At 36.5% G+C, this 23,359-nt stretch overlaps 2 protein-coding genes across 10 annotated transcripts; one reads left to right on the top strand and one right to left on the bottom strand.

Moving 5' to 3' along the window:
- Nucleotides 1–829: 829 nt before the first annotated feature.
- LOC141656735 (uncharacterized) lies at nucleotides 830–7,685 on the bottom strand. 4 transcript variants are annotated; one of them, XR_012548556.1, is made up of 5 exons: nucleotides 7,463–7,666; nucleotides 6,372–6,721; nucleotides 4,077–6,015; nucleotides 2,313–2,568; nucleotides 830–1,154 (listed from the first exon to the last, which is right to left on the bottom strand). XR_012548556.1 is itself a non-coding variant. In XM_074463757.1 (3 exons), the coding sequence occupies exons 2-3, from the start codon at nucleotides 6,716–6,718 to the stop codon at nucleotides 4,077–4,079; spliced, it is 2,286 nt and encodes a 761-aa protein (XP_074319858.1). In that variant the 5' UTR covers nucleotides 6,719–7,100; nucleotides 7,145–7,685; the 3' UTR covers nucleotides 3,851–4,076. The 4 variants fall into 4 exon arrangements, 2 of the variants coding, with proteins under 2 accessions (XP_074319858.1, XP_074319857.1); XR_012548557.1 differs by having other exon boundaries at nucleotides 2,313–2,559; XM_074463757.1 differs by lacking the exons at nucleotides 830–1,154; nucleotides 2,313–2,568 and having other exon boundaries at nucleotides 3,851–6,015; nucleotides 6,372–7,100; nucleotides 7,145–7,685.
- Nucleotides 7,686–14,823: 7,138 nt separating this feature from the next.
- On the top strand, nucleotides 14,824–20,116 carry LOC141656734 (uncharacterized). Of its 6 annotated transcripts, XM_074463753.1 has the most exons (6): nucleotides 14,824–17,670; nucleotides 17,797–17,857; nucleotides 18,015–18,182; nucleotides 18,662–18,786; nucleotides 19,184–19,341; nucleotides 19,521–20,116. In XM_074463753.1, the coding sequence occupies exon 1, from the start codon at nucleotides 15,340–15,342 to the stop codon at nucleotides 17,611–17,613; it is 2,274 nt and encodes a 757-aa protein (XP_074319854.1). In that variant the 5' UTR covers nucleotides 14,824–15,339; the 3' UTR covers nucleotides 17,614–17,670; nucleotides 17,797–17,857; nucleotides 18,015–18,182; nucleotides 18,662–18,786; nucleotides 19,184–19,341; nucleotides 19,521–20,116. The 6 variants fall into 6 exon arrangements, with proteins under 6 accessions (XP_074319854.1, XP_074319853.1, XP_074319852.1 ...); XM_074463752.1 differs by lacking the exon at nucleotides 17,797–17,857; XM_074463751.1 differs by having other exon boundaries at nucleotides 14,824–17,857; nucleotides 19,223–19,341.
- The last annotated feature ends 3,243 nt before the right edge of the window (nucleotides 20,117–23,359 follow it).

The raw sequence follows: 23,359 nt of genomic DNA, 5'->3' as shown, positions 1-23,359 counted from the left end.
TTGGACGCTTCTACATAGTACATACCATGGCCCAGTTTCTTCGCTGATGGAGAAAGGTGGGCCTGAGTATATGCAGACGAGAACTGTGGTTTAAATGGGCCATTGGCCCAGGTTTTGGCTGTCAAAGTCGGATTATCTAGGTTCTCAGATTGTTAATGAAAGTCAGCAAAACGGATAAAAGAAAATCAGTAAGTCTCCCTCAAAACAGCACACATTTGATTATTTATTTTATATACCCATTTTAATTTGGTTGATTTTTTAATAAATTGTAAACAATTCCTAATTCTAGAAGCTGCAGTGCTGCATCAACATTGATTTTGATAATTGTCAAAAAAAAAAAAAAACATTGATTTTGATGCAATTAGCTAGAGGTGGTGATCAAAGAGTTGAGTGATTCGGGTGAGGTGAGGGTGTGGTAAGTGGCGAGAAAACCAGTTCAGCGTAAGAGCGATAGTCCGAAACCAACCTGTGAAAACCGAGTAGTAGTTGTGCAGGACTAGGAGGGTTTGTCCTAAAAAAAATAGCACATTTGCCCATGTCAAAGCAAGGAAAGACCACCTGCCATCTTTTTAAAGCTGCTTGAGATTCCACTCCATTTGCTCTGCCATCGACAGCATCGGAACATTTTCAATAGGAGTCTAGAAACCACCATACCTCCACACCTCAACAATACTTTGCCAACCAAAGAGCGCACGATAACAATCCACAACACTCGACCCACATGGTGAACAAGAAGCGTCTGTGGCAATATGTCGCCTCTGGCCTTCTGCAAGCTCCCCTTCACAGCCAAAGCGTCTTGCATGCTTGCGTATAACGAAACTAAAAAAGAAAAGAAAAATGTGAACTAAAACTAATGTATTAATATCTCTTACCATTGCCAGAACATGAAGTTACATCAAGTATGTCGGACGGTGGAAGACAAAACTTGTATATGCTGATACAGAATATAAACCGTCCTGTTGATAGCAGTTTTCACTCACATCGTTGTTCCATTCATGCTGAATTCGTCCTGCGATCCACGTCAGATATGCTACAAATCTACACTGTCATATCAACATGAGGAATGAATAATGATAGCTATGGATGACTGGAGTTTCCCCTGTGAGTTGCTGGCACGATTTGCTTCGAACAAAATGAAACATCTCACGAGAAGCCTGCAGAGACAACTTTATCAGTCAAGTGCTTCGTATCCTTTCGTAGAGAGGAAAAAAAACTTTTTACGCTTATCCTCGATAGAAAATGGAAATTTCATGGGTAAATAAAGGACAGGACAGCTTGACATAGTATCTCCGTCTCGTTTATTCTAAGACAAAAGACACATTTGGTGGAACTTGTATGGCATAAGTGATTAACTGTTTTCATTCTTAATTTAAAAAAATAGGTTCAACATCTCATTCTACTCTGGGCTGTGTCGCAACTCGCAACAATCACAAGATTAGCTCAATTGGTGATCATCAGCATGAACAACAACAAATTCAAAACTGAGAAATTGCGCGTCAAGGATTAAATGACCATACATGGTGACGTACATCTCTAAGTTGAACTGTTGAAGATCAGATAAAACTTGTACATAACAGTAGTCATGAACTTAAAACATTAACAATAGAAACTAATCCTCAATTTTCACAGAAAACCTGCTCATTTCATTTCACTTGATCCAGTGCCACTAAAATCCATACTCATATACCTTCTTTGACCCACTAAAAATGTGGAATGCAAATAATACAGAGTTTTCCAACACAATCAGTCTGAAGATAAACTTTTCACAAGACTTGTCTTATATAAAAATTTGTATTTTAGAGTTATATAGTAATCCTTAAAAATATGACGTCAAATTATACATATTCCCAGCAGACAGTAAGTTGCTTTAGTCTAAACACCATGGAATACCCACAAAACACAACTCAGGCCAATTGAAACTAGAAATTTTGGATTATGAAATTAGGAAACATGAATATTTTTTTGTAATGAATATCTTTTTGTAATTGGACCGCTATTTCCAATTGAACGAGTATAAGTAATAACTCCATGGATAAAGATATAGAAACAGGTTTCTAATCGTAACTAAAGCTTCCTCTTTATTTATTAAGAAAAAGAGGCAAAATGGCTATTAAATGATGATTCTCTCAGCTAAAAATAGAGAACGAAATAACTAGAAAGATTTTTTGAATCTCTTCTTGTAGAAGGATCATCTAAAAAGCAAATTAGGTAACCACGAAGTTTGAAAAAATAAAACAGAGAGCGCGCAAAAACTTTGTACATTTTTGCGCCAACTAATAAATAATAGATAAGATGCATAGCACAAAAATTACCTGCAAATTGCAGTAGATGTCAGGAACCTGCATCGATCATCATATGAAGCAAATTTGATCAAGGGTACGACATGAGAACAGGGATTACAGAAGTTAGCTACTGCGGATACTGATTTGAGTTTGCATCAAGATTTGATCATCTCCAGACAACCCTCGCGGTGTTCATCTTCTTTGTGCAATCTTTACTCAAACCCTTGTTCATTGCTCTGTAGCCTCTAGCTCTGAGGGCATGATCACTTTGAATATCCTGCAAAAACTGAGAAAATGAGAACCCACACGTTAATAAAAAAATGATATTGCACAAGAGATTTCTAGTTAGAGCGTGAAAGTAAAAAAAAAAAAAAAATGCATTCTCTTTTTCTAAATATCCAAACTCGAGCAAAACCATTATACTAATTATACTAAGTCATAAGAAGAAGATACACTAATTAATAATGCAATAACTTACAAAAATTAAGTTATCTGATGTGGAATCAATACCTCTGCAGCCGCTGCCTGTTGACCTTCTTCAGCGATGATTTTTGGAAACTCGCAACTGGACATTATTGTGGAAAGGGGGCACTAAAGGAACAGGTATGACAAAGCTAATGCAGCGTTTTCTGAGATGATGAATAGTTTTCGAAGAAATCGTCTGTTTTATCCAAGAATTCAATATAACAGTCGATGACAGTTTTCACTTTCATTTTTTTTTTTGTCAAATTCTCCTGTGATGCTACATCAGATTTGCTACAAATCTACGCTGCTATATATGATGATTACTATAACAATAGTTTATAAATAATTTTGGGAGATTCGTAACTGAACAATATTGTGAAAGCAGGCACTAAATGCAGTTAATATCCTGAAGCGGTGGAAAAGGAACAGGTAAGAAGTGAATGCAGTGTTTTTCAAGATGATGGATACTTTGCGAAGTAGTCAGTTTTATCCTAGAAATCAATATAAACCGTCGATGGCAGTTTTACTCTCAGTTTTACATATGCACATAAAGTAAATAGAGAAATGGATTTAAGTAACGAATTAAGTTTTAAAATGAACACAAAGATTTGAAATTTGATTAAAACCAATTGTTGCAGAATAAATTCATCTTCTTTTCAACTAGTAAGTATTTCATAGGACAGGGGATCATCATCATCATCATTCAGAAGATACACTACATTTCAATTCATCTATATTCCTGTTTCACTTCTGGACTCACAAAATTCATCATCCACCCACAGACCAACGCAGTCTCACATCATGCCGACTATCCCATAAACTGTGCCCATATCATTTTACAATTCCTACTCTACATTAATGCAAAGTAGCACTATCGCAATTGCAATCCAATCCGACAATGAACTACTGCAACTCAGAGAAATCATAGATCACATTACCAATTATATCTCATTTATAACTTGAAAAAACGAAGGCCCGTCACTTAGATGAAATATGTTCACTATGTTCTTTTAACATTCCACAGTTATAGAAGTTAATTTTGATTTTGGTTTGCTTGAAACATGAATGGAGAGTATTTATTGGTTGAAATAATATAAATCCACTGACCTAAAAAGGAAATTTTTCCAAAGTATTATTGAATATGTACTGTAGTACTTTATACAGATAGCATTTCAACCAATTACTTAAGAAATAAACCAAAAACTAAAGATTTTGAATCTCTTTTTCACTAGAAAAAGCGACATTTATTGTTGGAAAGACGGAGAAAATGAATATGTAATATATGAAAAACCATAAATATTTGAAAATACATATCATCAAGATGTTTACCTACTCTGCCAACACCTCTTTACAAGTTGACTTATTGTGTCCCATGCCCTTGCATCTACTACATTGCAACTGCCGTTTGACGATTTCTAGTGAACCAATTCTCTTCTTTGCTGGTCGGCCTGGTGGCCGACGAGTTGGAGGAGGGGTCACTGTCACCACACTCGGTGAAGAATCATTTTGCAATGGTGTGGCAATGGTCAGGACGGGATTTAGTGTCTCAGCGTATGTCAACTTGTACCATTCAACTGTAAAATATCGGGAACAGTATTCGTAGGAGCTCCTTCCAATGCAACCAACGACAGCTATAGCATGGCAGCAAGGTATACCAGACAACTGCCAGCCTTTGCAACTACAATCCCAATTATCAATATCAACTATCTCCGCGGTGTCCCCACGTACCTCGAATATGCTACCACCTGAGAGTAAGACTTGAAGAGGACGAACTTTCAAGTTTTCCTTCTCTAGCTTTTCTTCCGTGGATGGAGTTAACCTAGTTAACCACTCCTTAGATTCTGACCGACGAGTATATATAAGCTCCATTATCTTTGCCCGTATCACATCAACCATCTGTGTTATGGGCAACTCATGGGCCTCTGAAGCCCAGCTATAAAAAATTTCCCCAAAATTAGACACTAGATGATTATATCTTGCGCCTGTGAAGTAAGCGTTGGCCCAATGCTCCGGCTCAGATCCCATAACCCAATTGTAAGCTTCTAAGGAAATACTTTTTATGCTTTCAACATATCTATCAAATCCTTCCTGAGTAGGAGCATTAGCAGCAGCATAGAAATCCTCCACTAATATGCATTTTACTTCGTGAGAAAATTGCCCTTTTAGGTCCCTCAAAAGTTGCTCCGTGAGATAGCGTAAACAGTAACTGTGAAAAGACCCCTCAAATATTTCAGCAATTGACTCCTTCAAACCCTTTTCTTTATCAGCAACAAACGTTATAGACCCAGGTGTTGACATTGCTGACTTCAGCTGAAGTAAGAACCATCGCCAATTCTCATCGGTTTCAACATCCACAACAGCGAATGCAACAGGAAAGACACCATCATTGCCATCAGCAGCATTTGCAGCTAACAGAGTTCCTTGGTATTTAGACTTTAAAGCTATGCTGTCAAGAAAAAGAAGAGGCCGACAACCTTGCTGGAAACCATACAGCGAAGCATGGAATGAGACAAATAGACGGTGAAAACTAGAATCATCTTTGGTTGTAAATGTAGCCACACTGCCTGGATTTGACTCCACAATCTTTTCACAGAAATTTGGCAGCTGACTATAAGCATCTTTGTAGGAACCTTGAAGCTGCTCTTTGGCAATTTCTTTTCCCCGCCAAGCTTGGAAATAATTCAATTGTATTCCATACTCCTCTTTGATGTCATTGACAATATCCTTAGGCTTATAATTCGGGAGTACTTTCAATTTCTCCTTTATTATACCTGCTACCCAGCTTCTTGTTGCCTGATACCCTGTAGCTTGTACACCACCTTCACAGGTATGAGTAGGAGTCATTTTCTTGATGCATATTAACTGAGTGGTTGACAACCTTGATGCATGGATTCTCCATGGACATCCATCAGCTTTGCATTTAACAGTCACACGATGACTGTCATTCTTTTTATATTTAAACGCAAACTGGTTAGCAATCGCGTATTTTCGCAAAGCTTCACGGAACTCAGCCACACTATTGAATCTCTGACCTACACCAGTGATGTTATTTTGCCATTGCTGAGCAGCTTTCGTAAGCTTCTCATCGCTGGAGCTAGTGAGTGGTAGTACTGGAGAAATGTCGGCTGATAAGTCAATTTGAGTATCAGAAAGAGTAATATCCATTGGAGCAACAAAATCAACATTATCAGGATGATCGGCATCCACTACTCCATCAAGAGGGATATCAAGTTGCATCACTGCCTCCGACAGAGTCGTTCTGCTTGACCTACACATAGCATTCGTTTAGCAAGGTCATATAACAGCATTACCATTGGCCTTAGGGCTCCAACAAATGACCGGTAGGGGTTGCCAAACACTCAAACATAAGCAACCTTACTCTTAAGGGGTTGTTTCGGGATGAAAAAAATTGCATTGATAATTGCACAAGATGATAAGTATCTTGCATAAAACAAAATGCAGTCTATTTTGTGAGACATTTTGCACTATTCCATCATAATTTCGAACTAATTAAATAGTGAGTCTTTTATTTTCTTTGGCTCCATTGAAAAATGAAAACTTAGAAAGGCCACACAAAATAGCAGATTAAAAATGTTAACAAAAACAGAAAAGCACGACAACTACCTGCTGGCAGGCATATTAGAGACTTCAGGGACCATGAATTCTGCCATCGTGACATAAATATCAACAGTTGCACAATCGCTGTGAAACTTGATCATGCGCATCAAATCCTTATCATTAGATATGGTAATTAGTGTCTTTCTGTTCCCGGGAAGGAAATACTTCATGGACATTGCACCAGTGCCCCAGTTGAACATTTCAGCCACCTCCATTTGGAAGGCACTGAAGTTCATCTCCTCATCAATATCAATAGCATGAGCATCGCCACCTTTATAGGTCATAATAGCATCTCTACCCGTCTCAAACTCTCCCCCGGATTGACATATTGCAATAATTTTCTTCCCAGCCATAACCTACCTCACAAAATAATACCACATTAATCCAAGTTCATTCCATGTTAATATGTCATTATAAGAAACCCGTATTTTGCCACTCGCACAAATCCCACCATCAACACATTAATCACATGAAGCCCTTAAATACTAAAATCCCAAAAATCATCATTCCCTATCAAATACAAATCTGGAGGGCATGAAATACAAAGTGGGCACTTAAAATTCAGCAAGTTTGTGACATGCTACATAACACAAGGCTTCAATGATCAACATGTCATACAGCATACGCCATCCGCATTAGTCTAATTTTCAGACAGCATTGATTGATTCAGAACACATACAACACACATACTTGTGTTAAGGCGGTCTTACACAAGTTTATTGTAAAACCGATTCTCTTAATAACTACCCTTTACTTATACTTGATCCATTTAACACTACCTTTGGGTAAAACCGTTTTACAGAAGAGTACAAGACTAACTGCACATACAATTATACTTATAAATATTCCGGCGTATCAGCAACCCCCACTACATTACTTACGAATCACGATTAAAGATAAAAACACGAGATTAAAGCAATGTGGATGCTACAAATAATTTAGCAGGATCAGTACACCAAATTCAAGACAAATATCCGTCTCAATCAATAGTTATCTTTGTTTAAAATCCACCTCGCATAAAAAAGAAATAGATAACTATTGACCGAGACCGAAATAGTATGTAATTAACATCAAATTAGTAACAAAAAAAAAAGTACCCTTTGATGATCTCTCCCACCAAATGGGCAGGGCTACAAATAAAATCACAATAAATTTCAAAATAGAGAAGAATTAAGCAAATTAGATAAGAACAGGATGCTTGTGTTCTGGTTCTGGTTCTGGTTCTGGGTTTGGCATAAATGAAGAACCCTAATTTCCCTGATTATGGAAATATATTTTCAATTAATGATGTCATATCGATTGGGTTGAAGCAATTAGTCCTGTGACGGGTCGGTACGGATTAAGTGGTATGTATCCGATCTGTCACAACTCGCAAATTGGATAACTTTACCGCGCTTTTTTTTGGGTGAAAGCAAACGATCTGATCCGAATCGAATCAACTTATAGGAATCGAATCAACTTATAGGATCTGAACTGAACTTATAGGATCTGAACTAATCTGAACTTATAGGATCTGAACTAAACTGAACTTATAGGATCTGAACTGAACTGAACTTATAGGATCTGAACTATACGATTTGAACTGAACTAAACTAAACTTATAGGAGCCGAACTTAACTTAATTTTATTTTATTTTATTTAACATAACTATTATTTTTATTATTATTACTTGCCAAGAGAGAACATTGATAAAAAAAAACGGTTTTTTCCCATGGTACCCTCGAACTTTGTCAGATTACACATGGTGCCCCTCATTTTAAGTTTCTACACATGGTGCCCCTGTATTTACCTTTTTCTTTCCCAAAATACCCTTTTCCAAACTTCCGTCATAACACCGTTAGTCCTATTATCTAAACCCTTAATTAATCTACTAAACAAGCATTTAATACCTAAATCCTCAAATCACCCGTCATCATCATCTTCTTCTTAAATATAAAAATGTGAAAAAAAAAAACCCATCAGAACCAAACCAACGACCACCCCAGACCCGCCCCACCGAAGACCCCATACCAACCACGCACAAGGCGGTCTCAACCCATCTTTACCACTCGAAATCCGCATCACAACCAGATCTACATATTCGACACACCCTACCACCACATACCATTCGACACACCACTACCACCACACCACCATACACCACCAATTCAAACTCAACCACCTCTCATTATTCATTCCCCCAAACAAGAATCATCAACACCCACCAACCACCAATAAAAACCAACACTCAACACCAACCACCATAATCGTGACCCACACCTAAGCAACAAAGTCACCGCCAAATAAGCAAGTCATACCTGCCACCGCGCGAGCCGGTCCACCTCCACACTGAACTTTTTATTCCTTTTCTTCTACCGTTTAAATTACTACTCACCTCCAAAATCACCACATAAAATACCAAAAAATTCCTCCTTGAAACATGATAACTCTTTCCCCTCCCCTCAAGACACCATATCTGGTCGTTTAAGGGTGGGGCCGTGGGTCTAAAATGCGTCGTTGGCGAATAATAAGAGATAGATACGTCGGCGGCGAGAGGGCGGCAGAGTGGCGTCATCAGTGGTGGTGGGATGGGATGTTGTCGTTGGTTGTGGTGGTGGACAGTGGTAGTGGCGGCGGTAAAGGGGATGGGTGAGATTAGGCTTTATAATGTAATGTAAGAAGTTGAAGATTAGTGTGTAAGAAGATGAAGAATTGAAGATTAGTGATTAGAAGATGTGTTATGGGTAAAAGCAAGAGGCAAAGTAGTGTTTAGGGGATGTAAACTAACGGTGTTATGACGGACGTTTGGGAAAGGGTATTTTGGGAAAGAAAAAGATAAACACAGGGGTACCATGTGTAGAAACTTAAAATGAGGGGCACCATGTGTAATGTGACAAAGTTCGAGGGTACCATGGGAAAAAACCGAAAAAAAAATTATAGTCTAAAACACAAGGTAAAATAATAACATTTTTCCGCTTTATATGCATTGGTTTGTTCATACATTATACTACGATTTACATTACGATACCAAATAAATCACATATTATATCTTTTTTTCTAACCATTTATTTCCATATTATCATAATCCTCATCACTTTCATCTTCACTATCACTCTCAACAACGGATCCATTGCCTCGCCAAATATTTTTGACTATGTTGTTTCGTACCTAATACATGGCCTTATTCCGCTTTTTATCAAACATGCCCAGATCTATGGTGACGCTGAAATTATTAATGAAAGGAGTGATTTTTTTTTCAAATAATAATGTATGTATCGAATAATTAATGTCAAATATTTTTGTATCGGTCTTTAAGAATAATACTCTGTATATAGCTTTTCTGAACTAAATTTATAAGATTTGAATTTTTCTCGAATCAACTTATAGGATCTCGAATCAACTTATAGGATCCGAATCGAATCAACTTATAGGATCTCGAATCAACTTATAGGATCTGAACTGATCTTATTGGATCTGAACTGAACTGAACTTATAGGATCTGAAGTGAACTGAAATTAAGTGACTTTAAGTCCAAAAGAACAGGGCCTTTGTGACTAAAATTATACTTTTTTTAAAAAATTATTTATTTACATTATATCCTTGCAATAATAATTTTTTTTTTTGTTTTTTTTTGCTAATGGGGGCACCACCGCACCAATGGGCGTTATCAGGCCATGATAAATACTCTACAAGATTGCTCTTAGAAAGACTTGAACTTGAGTCTCTTGGAAATTTCACCTAAATTTTAACTACAATACTTCACCCTTACGGGCGCGGTAAATTAATCAAATGTAATTGATACAAACAGGTAGAATACAACTCATAATTTTAATCGAAAATTGAATTACACTATAAGGAAACGTTTGTGTTACACACTAAATTATAGAGGAACTGTAATTCATATAAATTGCAAAATGGATAGTCACATGAATTGGAATTTCATATGAATTCAAATCCCTCCATAATAGAGGAACTTGTTTGCCTAAATCTTACTAGGTAAATGGAAATTGCTACTCCGTACATGAATAATTGCCTACATGTAACCAAACAAATGAAACAATATTTTCTAATTCACATAAGTTGTAATATCACGTGATTTTTTTTTTTTTGATAAGGTAAGAAAACTAGGTTGATTCTATAGGGTAGGACCAACTTATCTCATCCTTTTGAATGAGTGAGGTAAGTTGAAGCCACCGGCTTTCAAACCACCTCGAAAGAGTTGGACATTCATGTCCAATAGAAGCCATTAATTCAGCAACCTTGTCAGCTTCACGAAATCAATATTTAATATCACGTGATATAGGCATTGCAAGTTCTCATATGTAATCAAACGACCCGTAAATACCAATTATACAGCATGTATACAACTGGTATTATAAATTTTGAGCTTTATAATAAAGAATTTGAACTTATATGTACATTTTACGAGCTTTATTAGAAAGATTCTGAGCGCCTTTATATAAATTTTAAACTCAATATATTGTAATGAAACTCAAAAATAATACATATAAGCTCAATTAGATTTAAATTTTGACACCTACAAAAATTAAATATAACTCAAATTCTAAAAGTTCATAAATATTACATATAAGCTCAATTAGATTTGTATTGGTTGTATCATGCTCATATACATCTGAATGTATAATCTTATTTGTGCCTAAACACATTTGATCTTATACTGTTATGTGTAATCAATGGGGGTGTAGTTAGAGTTTTTGAGCATAAGCTCAATTTAATATAGTTGTCGAATTATTTTTAGCGAAATTCTGACTCATATCCCTAGGTATGAGCAAACTTCATACTCTTACTTTTCTCGAAAGTCCTACTTGGACCCTCCAACTTGCTAGTTACACATTAACCATGACCATAATACTAAGTATCGTTTGCACACAAAAAAAATACTAAGTATCGTCAATTAAAGCATTAAGTGTTACGTTAAGTACTAATTATATAAGTGAAAAGAAAAAACATATTCATTACATCTGGTAAACTCTCAAATTGATCCGACATTTTTTTATGCATTTTTTATCGAGCCTGTTTTTTTTTTGGATATTACCAATTACCGTACTCATGTTACGCACTTAAATTGTTTTTTTTCAGATATTACCAATTCAAACAAAACTTTATAGACATAATGTTTTTTTTTAACTCAATTAAATCATCATCACGATCTTCATAGCTTCGAGGGTAAACACATTAAGAAGACATGAGTAAATAGTAAATATAGTTGAGCGTGAGTAAATATGAAGTGGGAAAGAAGAGCAAATGATGAATGTTGAAGATGAAGTGGGAAAGAAGGGTAAAAGATGGATGTTGAAGATGAACAAGGCTATATACAGTATTAAATAAATTCGGAGCAAAAGGCGATGTTTATTGGAGAGAAAATAAACATTTCAGTTAGGGTACTCTTTTTCATGCTATGGACGTACGACTTAACGTCTTAATTGATGGTGTTTAACATTACGGTCGCAACTACCATATAATTAGAGAGTTAGAGGGCACAAATGGGCTTTGCTAAAAAAAAAAAAAAAAAAAAAAAAAACTTTATAAGTAGGATTAACCCATAACTGGGAGTATAAGTGAGAATTTCCTCCAAAGTCCAAACTATGTATTTCCTTCTCATATACTAATCCAAACTATTGATTAACTTATAATAATTTGAATTAAGCCTTATTTTTCTTATTATGAAAAAATCTTTTTTCTTTTGTAAAATTATACTGTAATATTTAAATGACTAAATATAATCAAAAGTGTTACCTCAAATAATCAAATATTGTACCGTCCAAAAGTAAATATTACCAACTCACAAACTTCTCCGATACACTTTTAGGGGCTGTTTGTTTCAACTTATAAAGGCATGAGGTATTTGTTTGAATTGAGCCAAACTCATACTAGGCGTTTGTTAGGCAAAAATAGGGGTTTTATATCCATACCTCAAACCAATGAGGTATGGGTTTCTCGTACCCAACGGGGGAGGTATGTATGAGATTAATACTTGTGGGTATCAAATAATAAAATCAAAAACCATGAAAAGGCTTATATGGAACATTTTAAATGATTTTTTTTTTACATTTATTTGATCAAATCTTCATTTTCATTATTTTTCAATATCAAAAATAATTATTTTTAATGTTGTATTTTAGATTTTTTTTAACTTTGATTAAGTTCAACCCCATCCTACCCCAAATTGAAACAAACACATATAAGAAATCAAGTTTCAAACTCATACCACCGAGTATGATTCTTGATTCTAAACTCATGCCCATGCACGAACCAATTGCACTGCCAAACTACACTCTATATCTTACTCTCCATTATCGAAACGGCTAAACCTTTTCATATTACATACAATGGAAAAACAGAAGCAAAATGCATCTAATAATATTTTGATGTAAATTTCTACTTCAATTTGTATATCAACACGTATTTTATCTTTTCATGCATGCGACCATAATTTGCTCCTTCCCGATGGATCAAGGGGCTCGTTGGTTTCCGGATTATATGTATCATAGCCTAGAAGATGAATCTCCGAGACACATCTTTGTGTCTTGTTGTAGGTATTTCTCCAAAGCTCAGTCCGTTAAGATGAGTAAAGATTTGTTCGATCATCTAGCTAGCTCTGTTCATCCCTTCAAGAATGCTGAGGATGTTGAAGTTGATCTTTGTGTTCATTCATCCGTACGCCATCAACACACTTTTGTGACCCGTTGTAGTTACTTTGTTGTATTAGTTTACGGTTTTACTAAAATAAGTGCATTTGACCATATGAGTCAAATATCATCTGCATAAAAACTTTCTTTACAGCTGCCAAAAAAAAAAAAAAAAAAATTAGTATTGTGTTTGATGTGTTATTAGTTAACGAAACAAAAGTTTCATTTGGAAGCTAAATTTTACGAACATTTGGAATATCCCCAGAGCAAGTTCAATGATAAGCTAGTTGCAACTAGCTTGCCTTTGCCACATCAAATGTTAAGCTACAACTACCAAACTTGTACAATGGTTTAGCTTTGTTTATACTAGTTTGATTGAACCCAACTAATTTCTTATTGGTTGTTTTTTTTAGTGGGGCCACTTAAGCTACTAGCCTAATGAAGCTAGTTGCTCAACCTAAGAGCATCCACAATGGTAAGCAACAACCCTATTAGCTTAACTCTCCACATCACATTTTTGAGCTTGAACACTTTTAAGCTACAAACTTCCCCAATGGTTAAGCTATAAGAGTTGTTGCTTAAATTGACTTATATACATTTATTTAATTGACACATATCTCTTTGTGGGTCCATTTGAGCTACTAGCTCCATGGAGCTAGTTGCTCAAACTAAGCTAGTTCATGTGAAGCTCTCAAATGGTTGAGCAACTAGCTTGAAACTTTTAGAATTTGCAAGCAAGTCCTTTTGTTCAACCATTGAAGATGCTCTAAGCAATCCTACTTGGCTATCTCCAATGGTCTAGCCACTAGCTTGCAATTTTAAGAAATTGCAAGCAAGTCCCTAAACTAAACCATTGTACTTGCTCTCATAACCCTTAGTTGGAAGATTATGACGATTTTATGTTTGTATGTACTGATTTGATGCTATGGGGGCTTATTTTTCGGTCCAATAATGTTTGGCTCGGGTAAAAATTAAATCGTGTTTTAGATTGTAACACACTTCAAAATTTATACTAAAAATTTATTTTTTAACTCGTTCATTAAAATATTATCCTACCTCATTTTTACTACGGAGTGTCATGGAGAAAAAGGATTGTACATCAGATATACTACCTCATATTTAATGACTTTTTGAGTTTTTGTGTATTTTTTTTGAGTTCTATATAATTTATAAATTACATTTTAGTTTTATGATGTCATAAATCAAGTTTTTCTGAGCTTATATGTAATTTTTTTGAGTTATATAGAATTTATAAATTACATTTTAGTTTTATGATGTCATAAATCAAGTTTTTCTGAGCTTATATGTAATTTTTTTGAGTTATAATATAACTTTTTGAGATTAATGTTTAAGTAAATGAACCCAAAAACTTTATAATAAAACTCCAGGATTTTAAATTAAAACTCAAAAATTATATCTTAATGCTAAAAAACTATAACATCTGATGATTGATGTACTACATCAGATGTATAATCCACTTAGTGAGTATCATGGTAACCATTTACTTAAAATCGGCTTAATTAACAAACTCATAAATAAGCTTATTGAGTAGTTTTACAAAAAAGTTTCAACTTTGCTTCATCTGTTCATTTCAATCTCAAGAAATACGTGGATTTTGAATGTATTCCAACGAGTTAGGATCCTCTCAATCACCTCAAAAAATTATAAATGATTCATTACTAAAAATAGATACATTTTAATATATTATTTCTTATACACATGAGTGAGTACATCACCATCATAGTTGTGACCGTTAAATCGTTTCGGTATAATATGAGGATCCAAATTACGATCCAACCACCTAAAATCTCATAAGTCATACCCTACTTTCCCAAAAAGGAAATTCAACTTTACTACATGGGTTCACTCCAATCTCGCAAATACATGAATTTTGAATTCATTCCAACGGTCTCAAATCTCATACCCTACTTTCCCAAAACTTTTGTCTGATTTTCGGTAACTTCTTAAACCAAACAACCCCTAAAATTAGGCTCATTTGTCTTTGTTACAAATTACAACTCTTACGTTCCTAAAGGTACGTTGCTGAATTCCTAGCTACATTTCTCATGTAAGCATCACCATCTAACTCAAGCTAGCTCAACTCTCAACTGATGAACATTTCTTTGGTAATTTCTACTTAATTCAGGAAGATTAATCTCACCTCAATTGATATTTTGAAGGTTTTATGTATTCTGTATGTGATTTGGGTCATGTTTGTTCTGTTGTATACTTGTATGTTAGTTTGATGAACATCAATGTCGATTTCGCAGTCGATTCTGAGCATTGTTGTGGTTTAATGAAGTTGATATAGATGATGTTGAAACCCTAATTCATTTGAAAAATAAATGGCAGAAGAGAAATCATCTGAAGGTAGGATTATGGAGGAAAGAGTAGAGTTCATGGTTGATCCTACTACTTGTAATGATATCCAAAACCCTACTGAAAGAACTGCCCTTTTCCTAAAACCATCTTTAAAACCCAATGCAATACCACCTCCACTTCCAAAGATTCAATCTTTTTCGTCCTCGTCGAAGCCCAATGTGTTGTTTCTTTGCAATTCAATTCCTTTTGAAGGATGGAAAACATGGGTGGAGAAATTGGAGGAAACCCATGAGTCTGTGTGGCGAAAAGCCGGTATCTTTGATGCTATTAAGGGTTCCACTTACCACATTCACAAAGTTAGTGATCTCATTTATTGTTTGGTTGAAAGATGGTGTCCTGAGACTAATACATTTATTTTTCCATGGGGTGAAGCTACTGTTACATTAGAGGATGTTTATGTCTTAGGTGGGTTTTCGCCTTTGGGGGTTTCGGTTTTGAGCAAGTCTTCTCTTGGGAAAGATGTTGAATTTGTTGAGAATGAGTTGATTAAAATATATGCGAAATGTTATGTGTCTCATTTAAGGTGGCAAGAGCATTTTATGGGGTGTGGTGATCAGAAGATGGAACATGCTGGTTTTCTGTGTCTTTGGCTTTCGCGCCATGTTTTTCCATCTAGGACAACTGGGGTTGTTACTCAGGCTGTTTTTGCAATAGCGGCCATGATTAGTTGTGGGGCTAAACTTGCATTTGGCCCAGCGGTTTTGGCTTCCGTTTATGGGGACTTGAGCTTGTTGAAAAAGAAGATTGTGGGTTGTGTAAGTCGTCGTTGCTTGAAGTTGACATCACCATTGCACCTTGTTCAGGTTTGGGCTTGTGAGAGGTTTCCGTCTCTAGGACCTATCCCTAGGATGATTAAGAGTGGAGAGATTAGGTTGGCTCGTTGGGTAAGTCATGCAAGGAGATTATATGATGACCTTGATGATATGAAGATGTGTCTAGACTCGTCGAGGGAGACCTTTAGATGGCGCCCATATACCATTTCGCTTGCCAATTGGTCATTACCTAGGTTTTATGTCGATGCAGGAGAGTGGGTGGATGTGGATTCCCATAAGGATTCGAAGTTATTCTTTAGGTGTTTGACGGTTGGTCAATTGGTTGGGTTGAATTGTGTTGAAGGGTATAACCCTCATAGAGTGGCTCTCCAATTCGGGTTTGATCAAGATATTCCAGAGTCTATTAATAGATCTAAGGCTAGTTGTAAACTTGGTTGGCTTGGGCATAAGAAGAATCTCAGAGGTTTGAAGTTATACATACCTGCTCGATTGCATGAAGGAGATGTTACTCGTCGGTACTTTAACTGGTGGAGGGCAGGGCCATATTCAGAAGAAGAGGCGCAAGTTGGATGTAAAAGGAAGAAGGGAACTAGGAAGAGATCTAGGAAAATGTCGAAAAGTTGTGATAGAAGTAACAATTTTGATGCACCATCTAGGGAAGAGTCGTCCTCTCGAAATGTCCTGCAAGTTTGTAATCACACCAGAACGACTTGCGTGTTCCATATGAAGGTTGGGTCAATCTCAGAGGAAGACGCGGGTATAGAGGAAGATGAGGTTATGACGATCAATCGTAGCTTGGATGAGAATGGTTATTATTCAGATCATCTTAATTCCCACAATCATGAAAGTAACCAGTTTGAAGCAGAACATACATGTGGCAGTGTCGGGGAAAATCCCATTGAAAAATTGTTACCTAGTGATGAGTTTTCTACTCGAAATGTCTTGCAAATCAGTAATGACATCGGAAGTAGCTCACAAGAAGACCCGGGTACAGAGGAAGACAGGGTGGATGAGGTCCGATATATCAATCATAGTATGGGCGAGTGTAGTAATAATGCAGTTCGCAGTAGCTTCTACATTGAAATGGAGGAAAAGGTGAACAACTTTCTCTGCAGCAAATTAGCAGAAACTAAACTGAATACCCCATGTGAGGAACCTGTAGGTTCAGATGTTGCTGCAAAACATCAGAATTTAGCCAATGAAGTGGGGAAGGTTAGGCCAGAAGGGGTTCCAGAAATTCTGAAGACGAAGGTGAAGACATCGGGTTCCCTGCTTGCTGAAGATGAACTTGACGAAGCATTATGTGAGGACAATGATCCCATTAATCAGGCTGATATTCCTGCTGGCGGTCAGCTTGCTGTCAGTAATGTTGACAACCCGTTTGAGGCTCTCTGTGTTCAGTACGAATTGAGGATTAGTAGACTGGAGAGGGAAATTTCAGCTTTGTTAGATACTAAGCACTAACCTTGCATGACATACATGTAATAGAGATGGTTAACTTTTGCCATTAAACAATTGCAGGTAGCATTGAACAGTAGTAATTAGTAATACTACTTCAGAAACTTGGTTATAATGTCTTTTAGTCTCCTTTTTAATATGTAATGGCCTGTAATTGTTAACATATCTGAAACTGAGCTTTTTTTACAGCTTCGTCCACAAATGTTACGCCTCCAATTTCTAAATTCTGGCTCCGCCACTAATCAAACTAGTTAAGCAATGTTTGAGATGCCTTTTTTATATAACATCATTTAATTTGTGTGGCCTTCTAATAAAAGTATCATGATGTCCGTAAGGAGCTTCATGTCAAACTTGTTTCCTAATAATCTTATTAACCCGTTTATATCAAATGATAATGATTTTTGCAGATACACTTTGTTGATACAGTCGTTGATTCGAAAAGGGATGTAACCAAAACTTGGCCTGCATTTATTGGTTGGACAACCAAAGGTCTGAACAACAGACAGAAAAAAGCCCACAAAAGAGGTGGTTTTGGTGGTGGATTCATTCAGAAAGAATTCCCGGTCGTCTCAAATGTAAGTAATATGTAGGAAACAGTTTGTAGCTAGTTTGGTGACATTTCAAAGAACTACTAGACTTTAGGTATGCTGTTGGTATTTATTGATCGTCGAGGGTTGGAGTTCAAGTAGTAATTTTTATGAGTAAGTACTACAATGTTCCATGTACATTGCTAATTATTTGTACATAATCGCTTTCACTTGATTAGAATTGTACTTAAATGGCAGTACTTCAGAAGCAATGAGAATAATGGAGTGACTTTGCAAGTGCTAGTATCAGAATCATGAGGATATGTTAAGAGTATTCTATCAGTTCCTTTAACACCAAACTCGGAATCATGAAGTTTATTCATAAAAAGATGATTACTATAATGTCTGAAACTCTTGTTTGTCCTCTGCATTGGTGTTAGAAGATTCCGGCTCACAAAAGAAAGATTGTGTCTTGGCTTGTGGACTTGTGGCCGTGGTTAACTAAACTGTTATGTGTACTTATACAGGAATGTACCTTTTCATTTTCCTCTCGGACTTCAGATCCAAAGACGTCATCAGCTCTTATATTCGAGAATCTGGCAACTCCGTCTGAAAGAGTATTGACAGAAAATCTGGAAGATTCCAAAAATATGTAGGCTAATTTTTCTATTCTATTTGAAGATAAGTTATACTGTAATATAAAGTTCTTTTACCATAGATTTTTTGTACGCGGTCTGTGCTACTTATTTATCTTCTGTTTACAGCAAAACCCTGCACAAACTCCGGTGAAATTTTATGATTTAAATGACAAGCATGATGATCACATGTTACCTGTGTAGATCCTTTTACCCTAGGTTATACAAGCAAATCACTGCTATGTGTGTTAGATGATTTACTGGTACAAGTTTGTATATGTAGGAATCCGTTATAACCCCGAATTTACTAATCTGTCTAGGCATTATATAGATATACTTGCAGAAATCAACGAATGGTATTATTAGGTTGATCTTTGTCAGGCTTTTTATTATTTGGTGGCTATAAATTGACAGTGCCAGTATCAGTATCAGTGACATACTGCATGTTTCTAGAAGTGGCTGTGATGAAGAAAATAGAGAACAAAATTGAGTCAGCAGCGGCTTTGTACAGCTTCGTCTTTAGAGATTCGTCTTTGTGGGATTGGGACTGCTCCGACTCACAACCTTAGTCGGTAATGTGATTCTTTCTTTTTATAAATAGTCCTTAGACAATTGCGCAGGGAATCTGAGATGATGTACTACTTTCATCCATTTTTATTATCCTATTTTGATCTTGTAGTCAACAAAGGTTAAACTTTTTTCACCCGGAATTTATGCAGTTTACTGAGCAACTCGTTATTTTCGCTTTCAGGGTAGTGGATGTGCATTTTCCTGTCACTGCAGAGAAAAATCGAGTAGTCCAATTTTGTGAAACGACAAGTAATATAAAAGAGGTTGAAGAAATGGTGAAAAAGAAGCAGGCAACAAATTGAAGAGAACAAAGTACAGTTGAGCATACTGAAGGACACCATCACTTACTTAACCCGACAAAGGAATGAAGACTTGCATGAGTTTCATGAAAAAAAGGCTTCTTATCTCAATTTACTTACAGCTAAGAAAATGTCACAACAATCGTCTTCGCCTATTCCTATAAACCTCGGTAGTCTAGGTCTCTAGCTGTTGGAGCACAAGTATATTTTGGTGCAACACTGTAACTTATATTGGACGGGTATTATTTGACACTGTGAGACCGTCTCATATACGAAGAGGTCATGTCAAGTAGCGGGGGGTCATATTGTTGCACATAGTGTTGCTAGATTATGTAGATCTTTTGGAGAGGAACTTATTTGTAATCTTGACTTCCCATCAACGATTATAGCGTTGTCGGAAATCGACTTGAAATAATATACTCCCCTGTTTTGCCTCAAAAAATAAAGTGTTGTAGGGATTCTGAGTCTATTTACTTGAAACCAGCTGTTTCTATAATAAGAGTATCACAGTTACTGTAACCTGTTTTTATCTTGCTGTTCCTTACAATTTCTATAACCTGTGCAATTCAGCTAGCTGAATGCTCTCTTCGCAGCGATTGATATATTCGGCATAACATACACAGATAATGTTCAGAGGCCCTGAAATCTTACATACAAGTCCCTCTCTCAGGTCATACAGTAAAAATGTAAGACAGTGACAAACAAGGGTAAACGACATTTGATATCTGCTCAAACTTCAAAGGCAGGTAGTCATTAGTAAAATGTACGGTACACCGATATTAGATACTTATCAACTCATCAAGTTCCATAATCTAGTTAAGACTACAACAACCAAGTTTCTGTTTTACTAATTACTGACTTCCTGTTGCTCAATGGCAACACAGTGTACCTGAAACCGATTGCTGACAAAAAAAGGCGACTCTATCCTCTAATAGCTGCAAGTTATGTAGGATTATAAACTAATTAAGCCGAAACACCCTCTCAAGCCTACGAAGCCTCAATTCGTACTCATGAAAACGAGCTGCAAATGGTTTGTAAACACAATTATCCATCACTTGCAGACTGGCAGTCACCTGACCATTGTCATGATTCGTGTTTGGGTCTTGACGTAATGCTTCAGCTGGGTTATCTTCACAAGCTACTCTGATTAAAGTTCCATTACATTCAGTTGGTGTTCCGACATGACCTACATTGGCCTCTAAATACCCTAAGCTCTTTTCCATTTTCATACTGTGCTTGATCAAATTTTGTTCCTGGTTTTTTTCAAGAAGCATTTCAGCCAATTCCATACCGCCATCTTCCTGATCTATGCCTCTGGTCAGCTCAGCCGGCGATTTTTCCATGGAGCTTTCCCTGACATTTCCAACAACTATTGCTTCAAGCTCATTACTTCTATCAAAAGTTTTGGCCATTTTATTCACCGTCTTCTCAGTGATCTTCTTCCTCTTACATCCTACCAGCGCCACTTCTTGTACATCTAACCTTGTCCTCCACCAATCAAAGTACCGATATGTAATATCTCCTTCGTGCAATCGAGGAGGCAAGTACAAGTTCAAACCCTTAAGATTCATCCCATACTCAGGCTCATCAAATGTATAGCTAGACTCCGGAATGTCCTGATCAAACCCGAATTGGAGAGCCACCCTATGAGGATTATACCCCTGAATACAATCAAACCCTCTCAACTGGCCAACCATCAAACACCTAGCAAATAACTTCCATTCTTCAACGGAATTCACGACAACCCACAGCCCTAAATTGACATAAAACATCGGTAATGACCAATTCTCAATACACATGCTATATGGACGCCAGCGAAAAGTCTCCCTAGCTGAATCTAGACACATCTCTATAGCATTACTGTCATACAAAAATCTCCTCACATAACATTCCCAACGCGCCAATCTAATTCCTCCACTATGAACCGGGATCATCCTAGGAACGGGTCCTAGCGATGGAAACCTCTCCCAAGCCCAAACCTGGACTAACTGCAATGGTGATGACAGTTTCAATGGACCTGCAGGACTACCACCGCGAAAATGACTACTTAAAGGTCCCACAATTTCCCTTTTCAACAAGGTCAAGTCTCTATAAATGGAAGCTAGAATAACAGGACCAAATGCGAGTTTAGCCCCGCAACTAATCATAGCAGCCATTGTGAAAACCTTCTTCCCAAAACGGAATTTATGATTACTTGGGAAAACATGGCGAGCAAGCCAAAGTGCCAGAAAACCAGCATACTCTATTTGATTTCCACATCCCATTACATGCTCTTGCCAATTTAACTGTTTCAAATAATTGCTTATATCCTTTAATTTTCCATGTAAGTTGATCAACTTACTCTCAACTTCTTCCACATTTTCCTCCAAAGAAGAACTAACACTAGAAACCGGAACACCCAAAGGCGAAAAACCACCCAAGATATAAACATCTTCTAATGTAATAGTAGCTTCACCCCATGGAAAAACAAAGGTGTTAGTCTCAGGACACCATTTTTTAACCAAGGTACAAATGAGGTCAGTAGATTTGGTAATGTGGTAAGTAGAACACTTAATAGCATTAAAGATGCCGGCTTTTCGCCATTCCGGTTCATGGGTTTCCTCTAAATTCTGCACCCATGTTTGCCATCCTTTAAGAGGAGTTGAATGGCAAAGAAAGACAATATTCGGCTTCGACGAGGATGAAAAAGATTGAATCTTTGGAAGTTTGGGTGGTAATGCATTGAGATTTAAAGAGGGTTTTAGAAAATGACCTGTTCTTTTTGTTGGGTTTTGTTCAACTTTAGAAGCTGTTGGATCAACCATGAACTCTAATCTTTCCTCTATAATGCTGGGTTTTGAGAATTCTTCTTCTACCATTTTCTGTTGCTGTTGCTGTTGTTTTTGTTGCTGTTGTTGTTGTTGATGTTGTTGCAGGTTGCAGGTTGCAGCTCAGGACACTTCAGAGAAAATGGGCATTATTTATTTCTCTAACACTAATTTGTGTTTTGGTTGATAGTCTTGAAATCAGTTGGATCTCTAGACATATACGAATTACGAAAGTACGTGTTAAAAGATGATGGGTCAAAGATTATCACCCAATTTTGGGTCTAGTTCGGTTCGGTTCGGTTCAGGTCATTGTCGAGTCGGGTCATCCGGTCATTTCGATAAACCTATCTGGGTCAGGTACTTGTCAGGTTGGGAGTTGGGACGTTGTTACTTATTAGGCTCATTTTTTGGGCCGTGTCATTATCAGGTCGGGTGACTATTATTTTACTATTTCACTACTTTGGGTCTAAACACTCTCTAACCTAATAAATGAGTAGATACAGAGAATTGAAGGGAATACTACTTTTGAGTTTTGACACCACGGCTAAAAGGGAAGAAAAAAGAGTCCTTTTGGACCACACAAACACAAATCACCCTACATCAAACATGTGACTACCTATAAAAACTTTAAAAAAAAATACAATTAAATAACACACCCTTGGCTGAAAATAGGGAAATATAGCAAATCACCCCCATTAGTTTGATACTAGGTGCAATTAAGCCCCTTAACTTATAAATGTAGCAAATCACCCCCATAAATTTCTCTCAATGTGTAATTAACTACAAATCTTATTTTTGAGATTGAAATTTACTAAATTAATTATTATACTATTATTGAAAGTCCAAATATTAATCAAATATAAATTCTAAAATTCCTTATTATCAGAAAACATGTTCAAGTATATTTTTATAAT

Source organism: Silene latifolia, chromosome 5, assembly GCF_048544455.1.
Source record: "Silene latifolia isolate original U9 population chromosome 5, ASM4854445v1, whole genome shotgun sequence".
Lineage (NCBI taxonomy): Eukaryota > Viridiplantae > Streptophyta > Magnoliopsida > Caryophyllales > Caryophyllaceae > Silene > Silene latifolia.
Note: the sequence above shows the minus strand (reverse complement) of the source record. Positions and strands in the feature narration are given on the sequence as shown.

What these genes read in the sequence shown, in the direction of transcription:
- LOC141656735 (XM_074463757.1), bottom strand. Translation starts at nt 6,718, where the DNA reads ATGGCTGGGAAGAAAATTATTGCAATATGTCAATCCGGGGGAGAGTTT. An exon ending in TCTAATATGCCTGCCAGCAG is followed by an intron (nt 6,016 to 6,371) that starts GTAGTTGTCGTG and finishes TGCTATGTGTAG; the next exon opens with GTCAAGCAGAACGACTCTGT.
- LOC141656734 (XM_074463752.1), top strand. Translation starts at nt 15,340, where the DNA reads ATGGCAGAAGAGAAATCATCTGAAGGTAGGATTATGGAGGAAAGAGTA.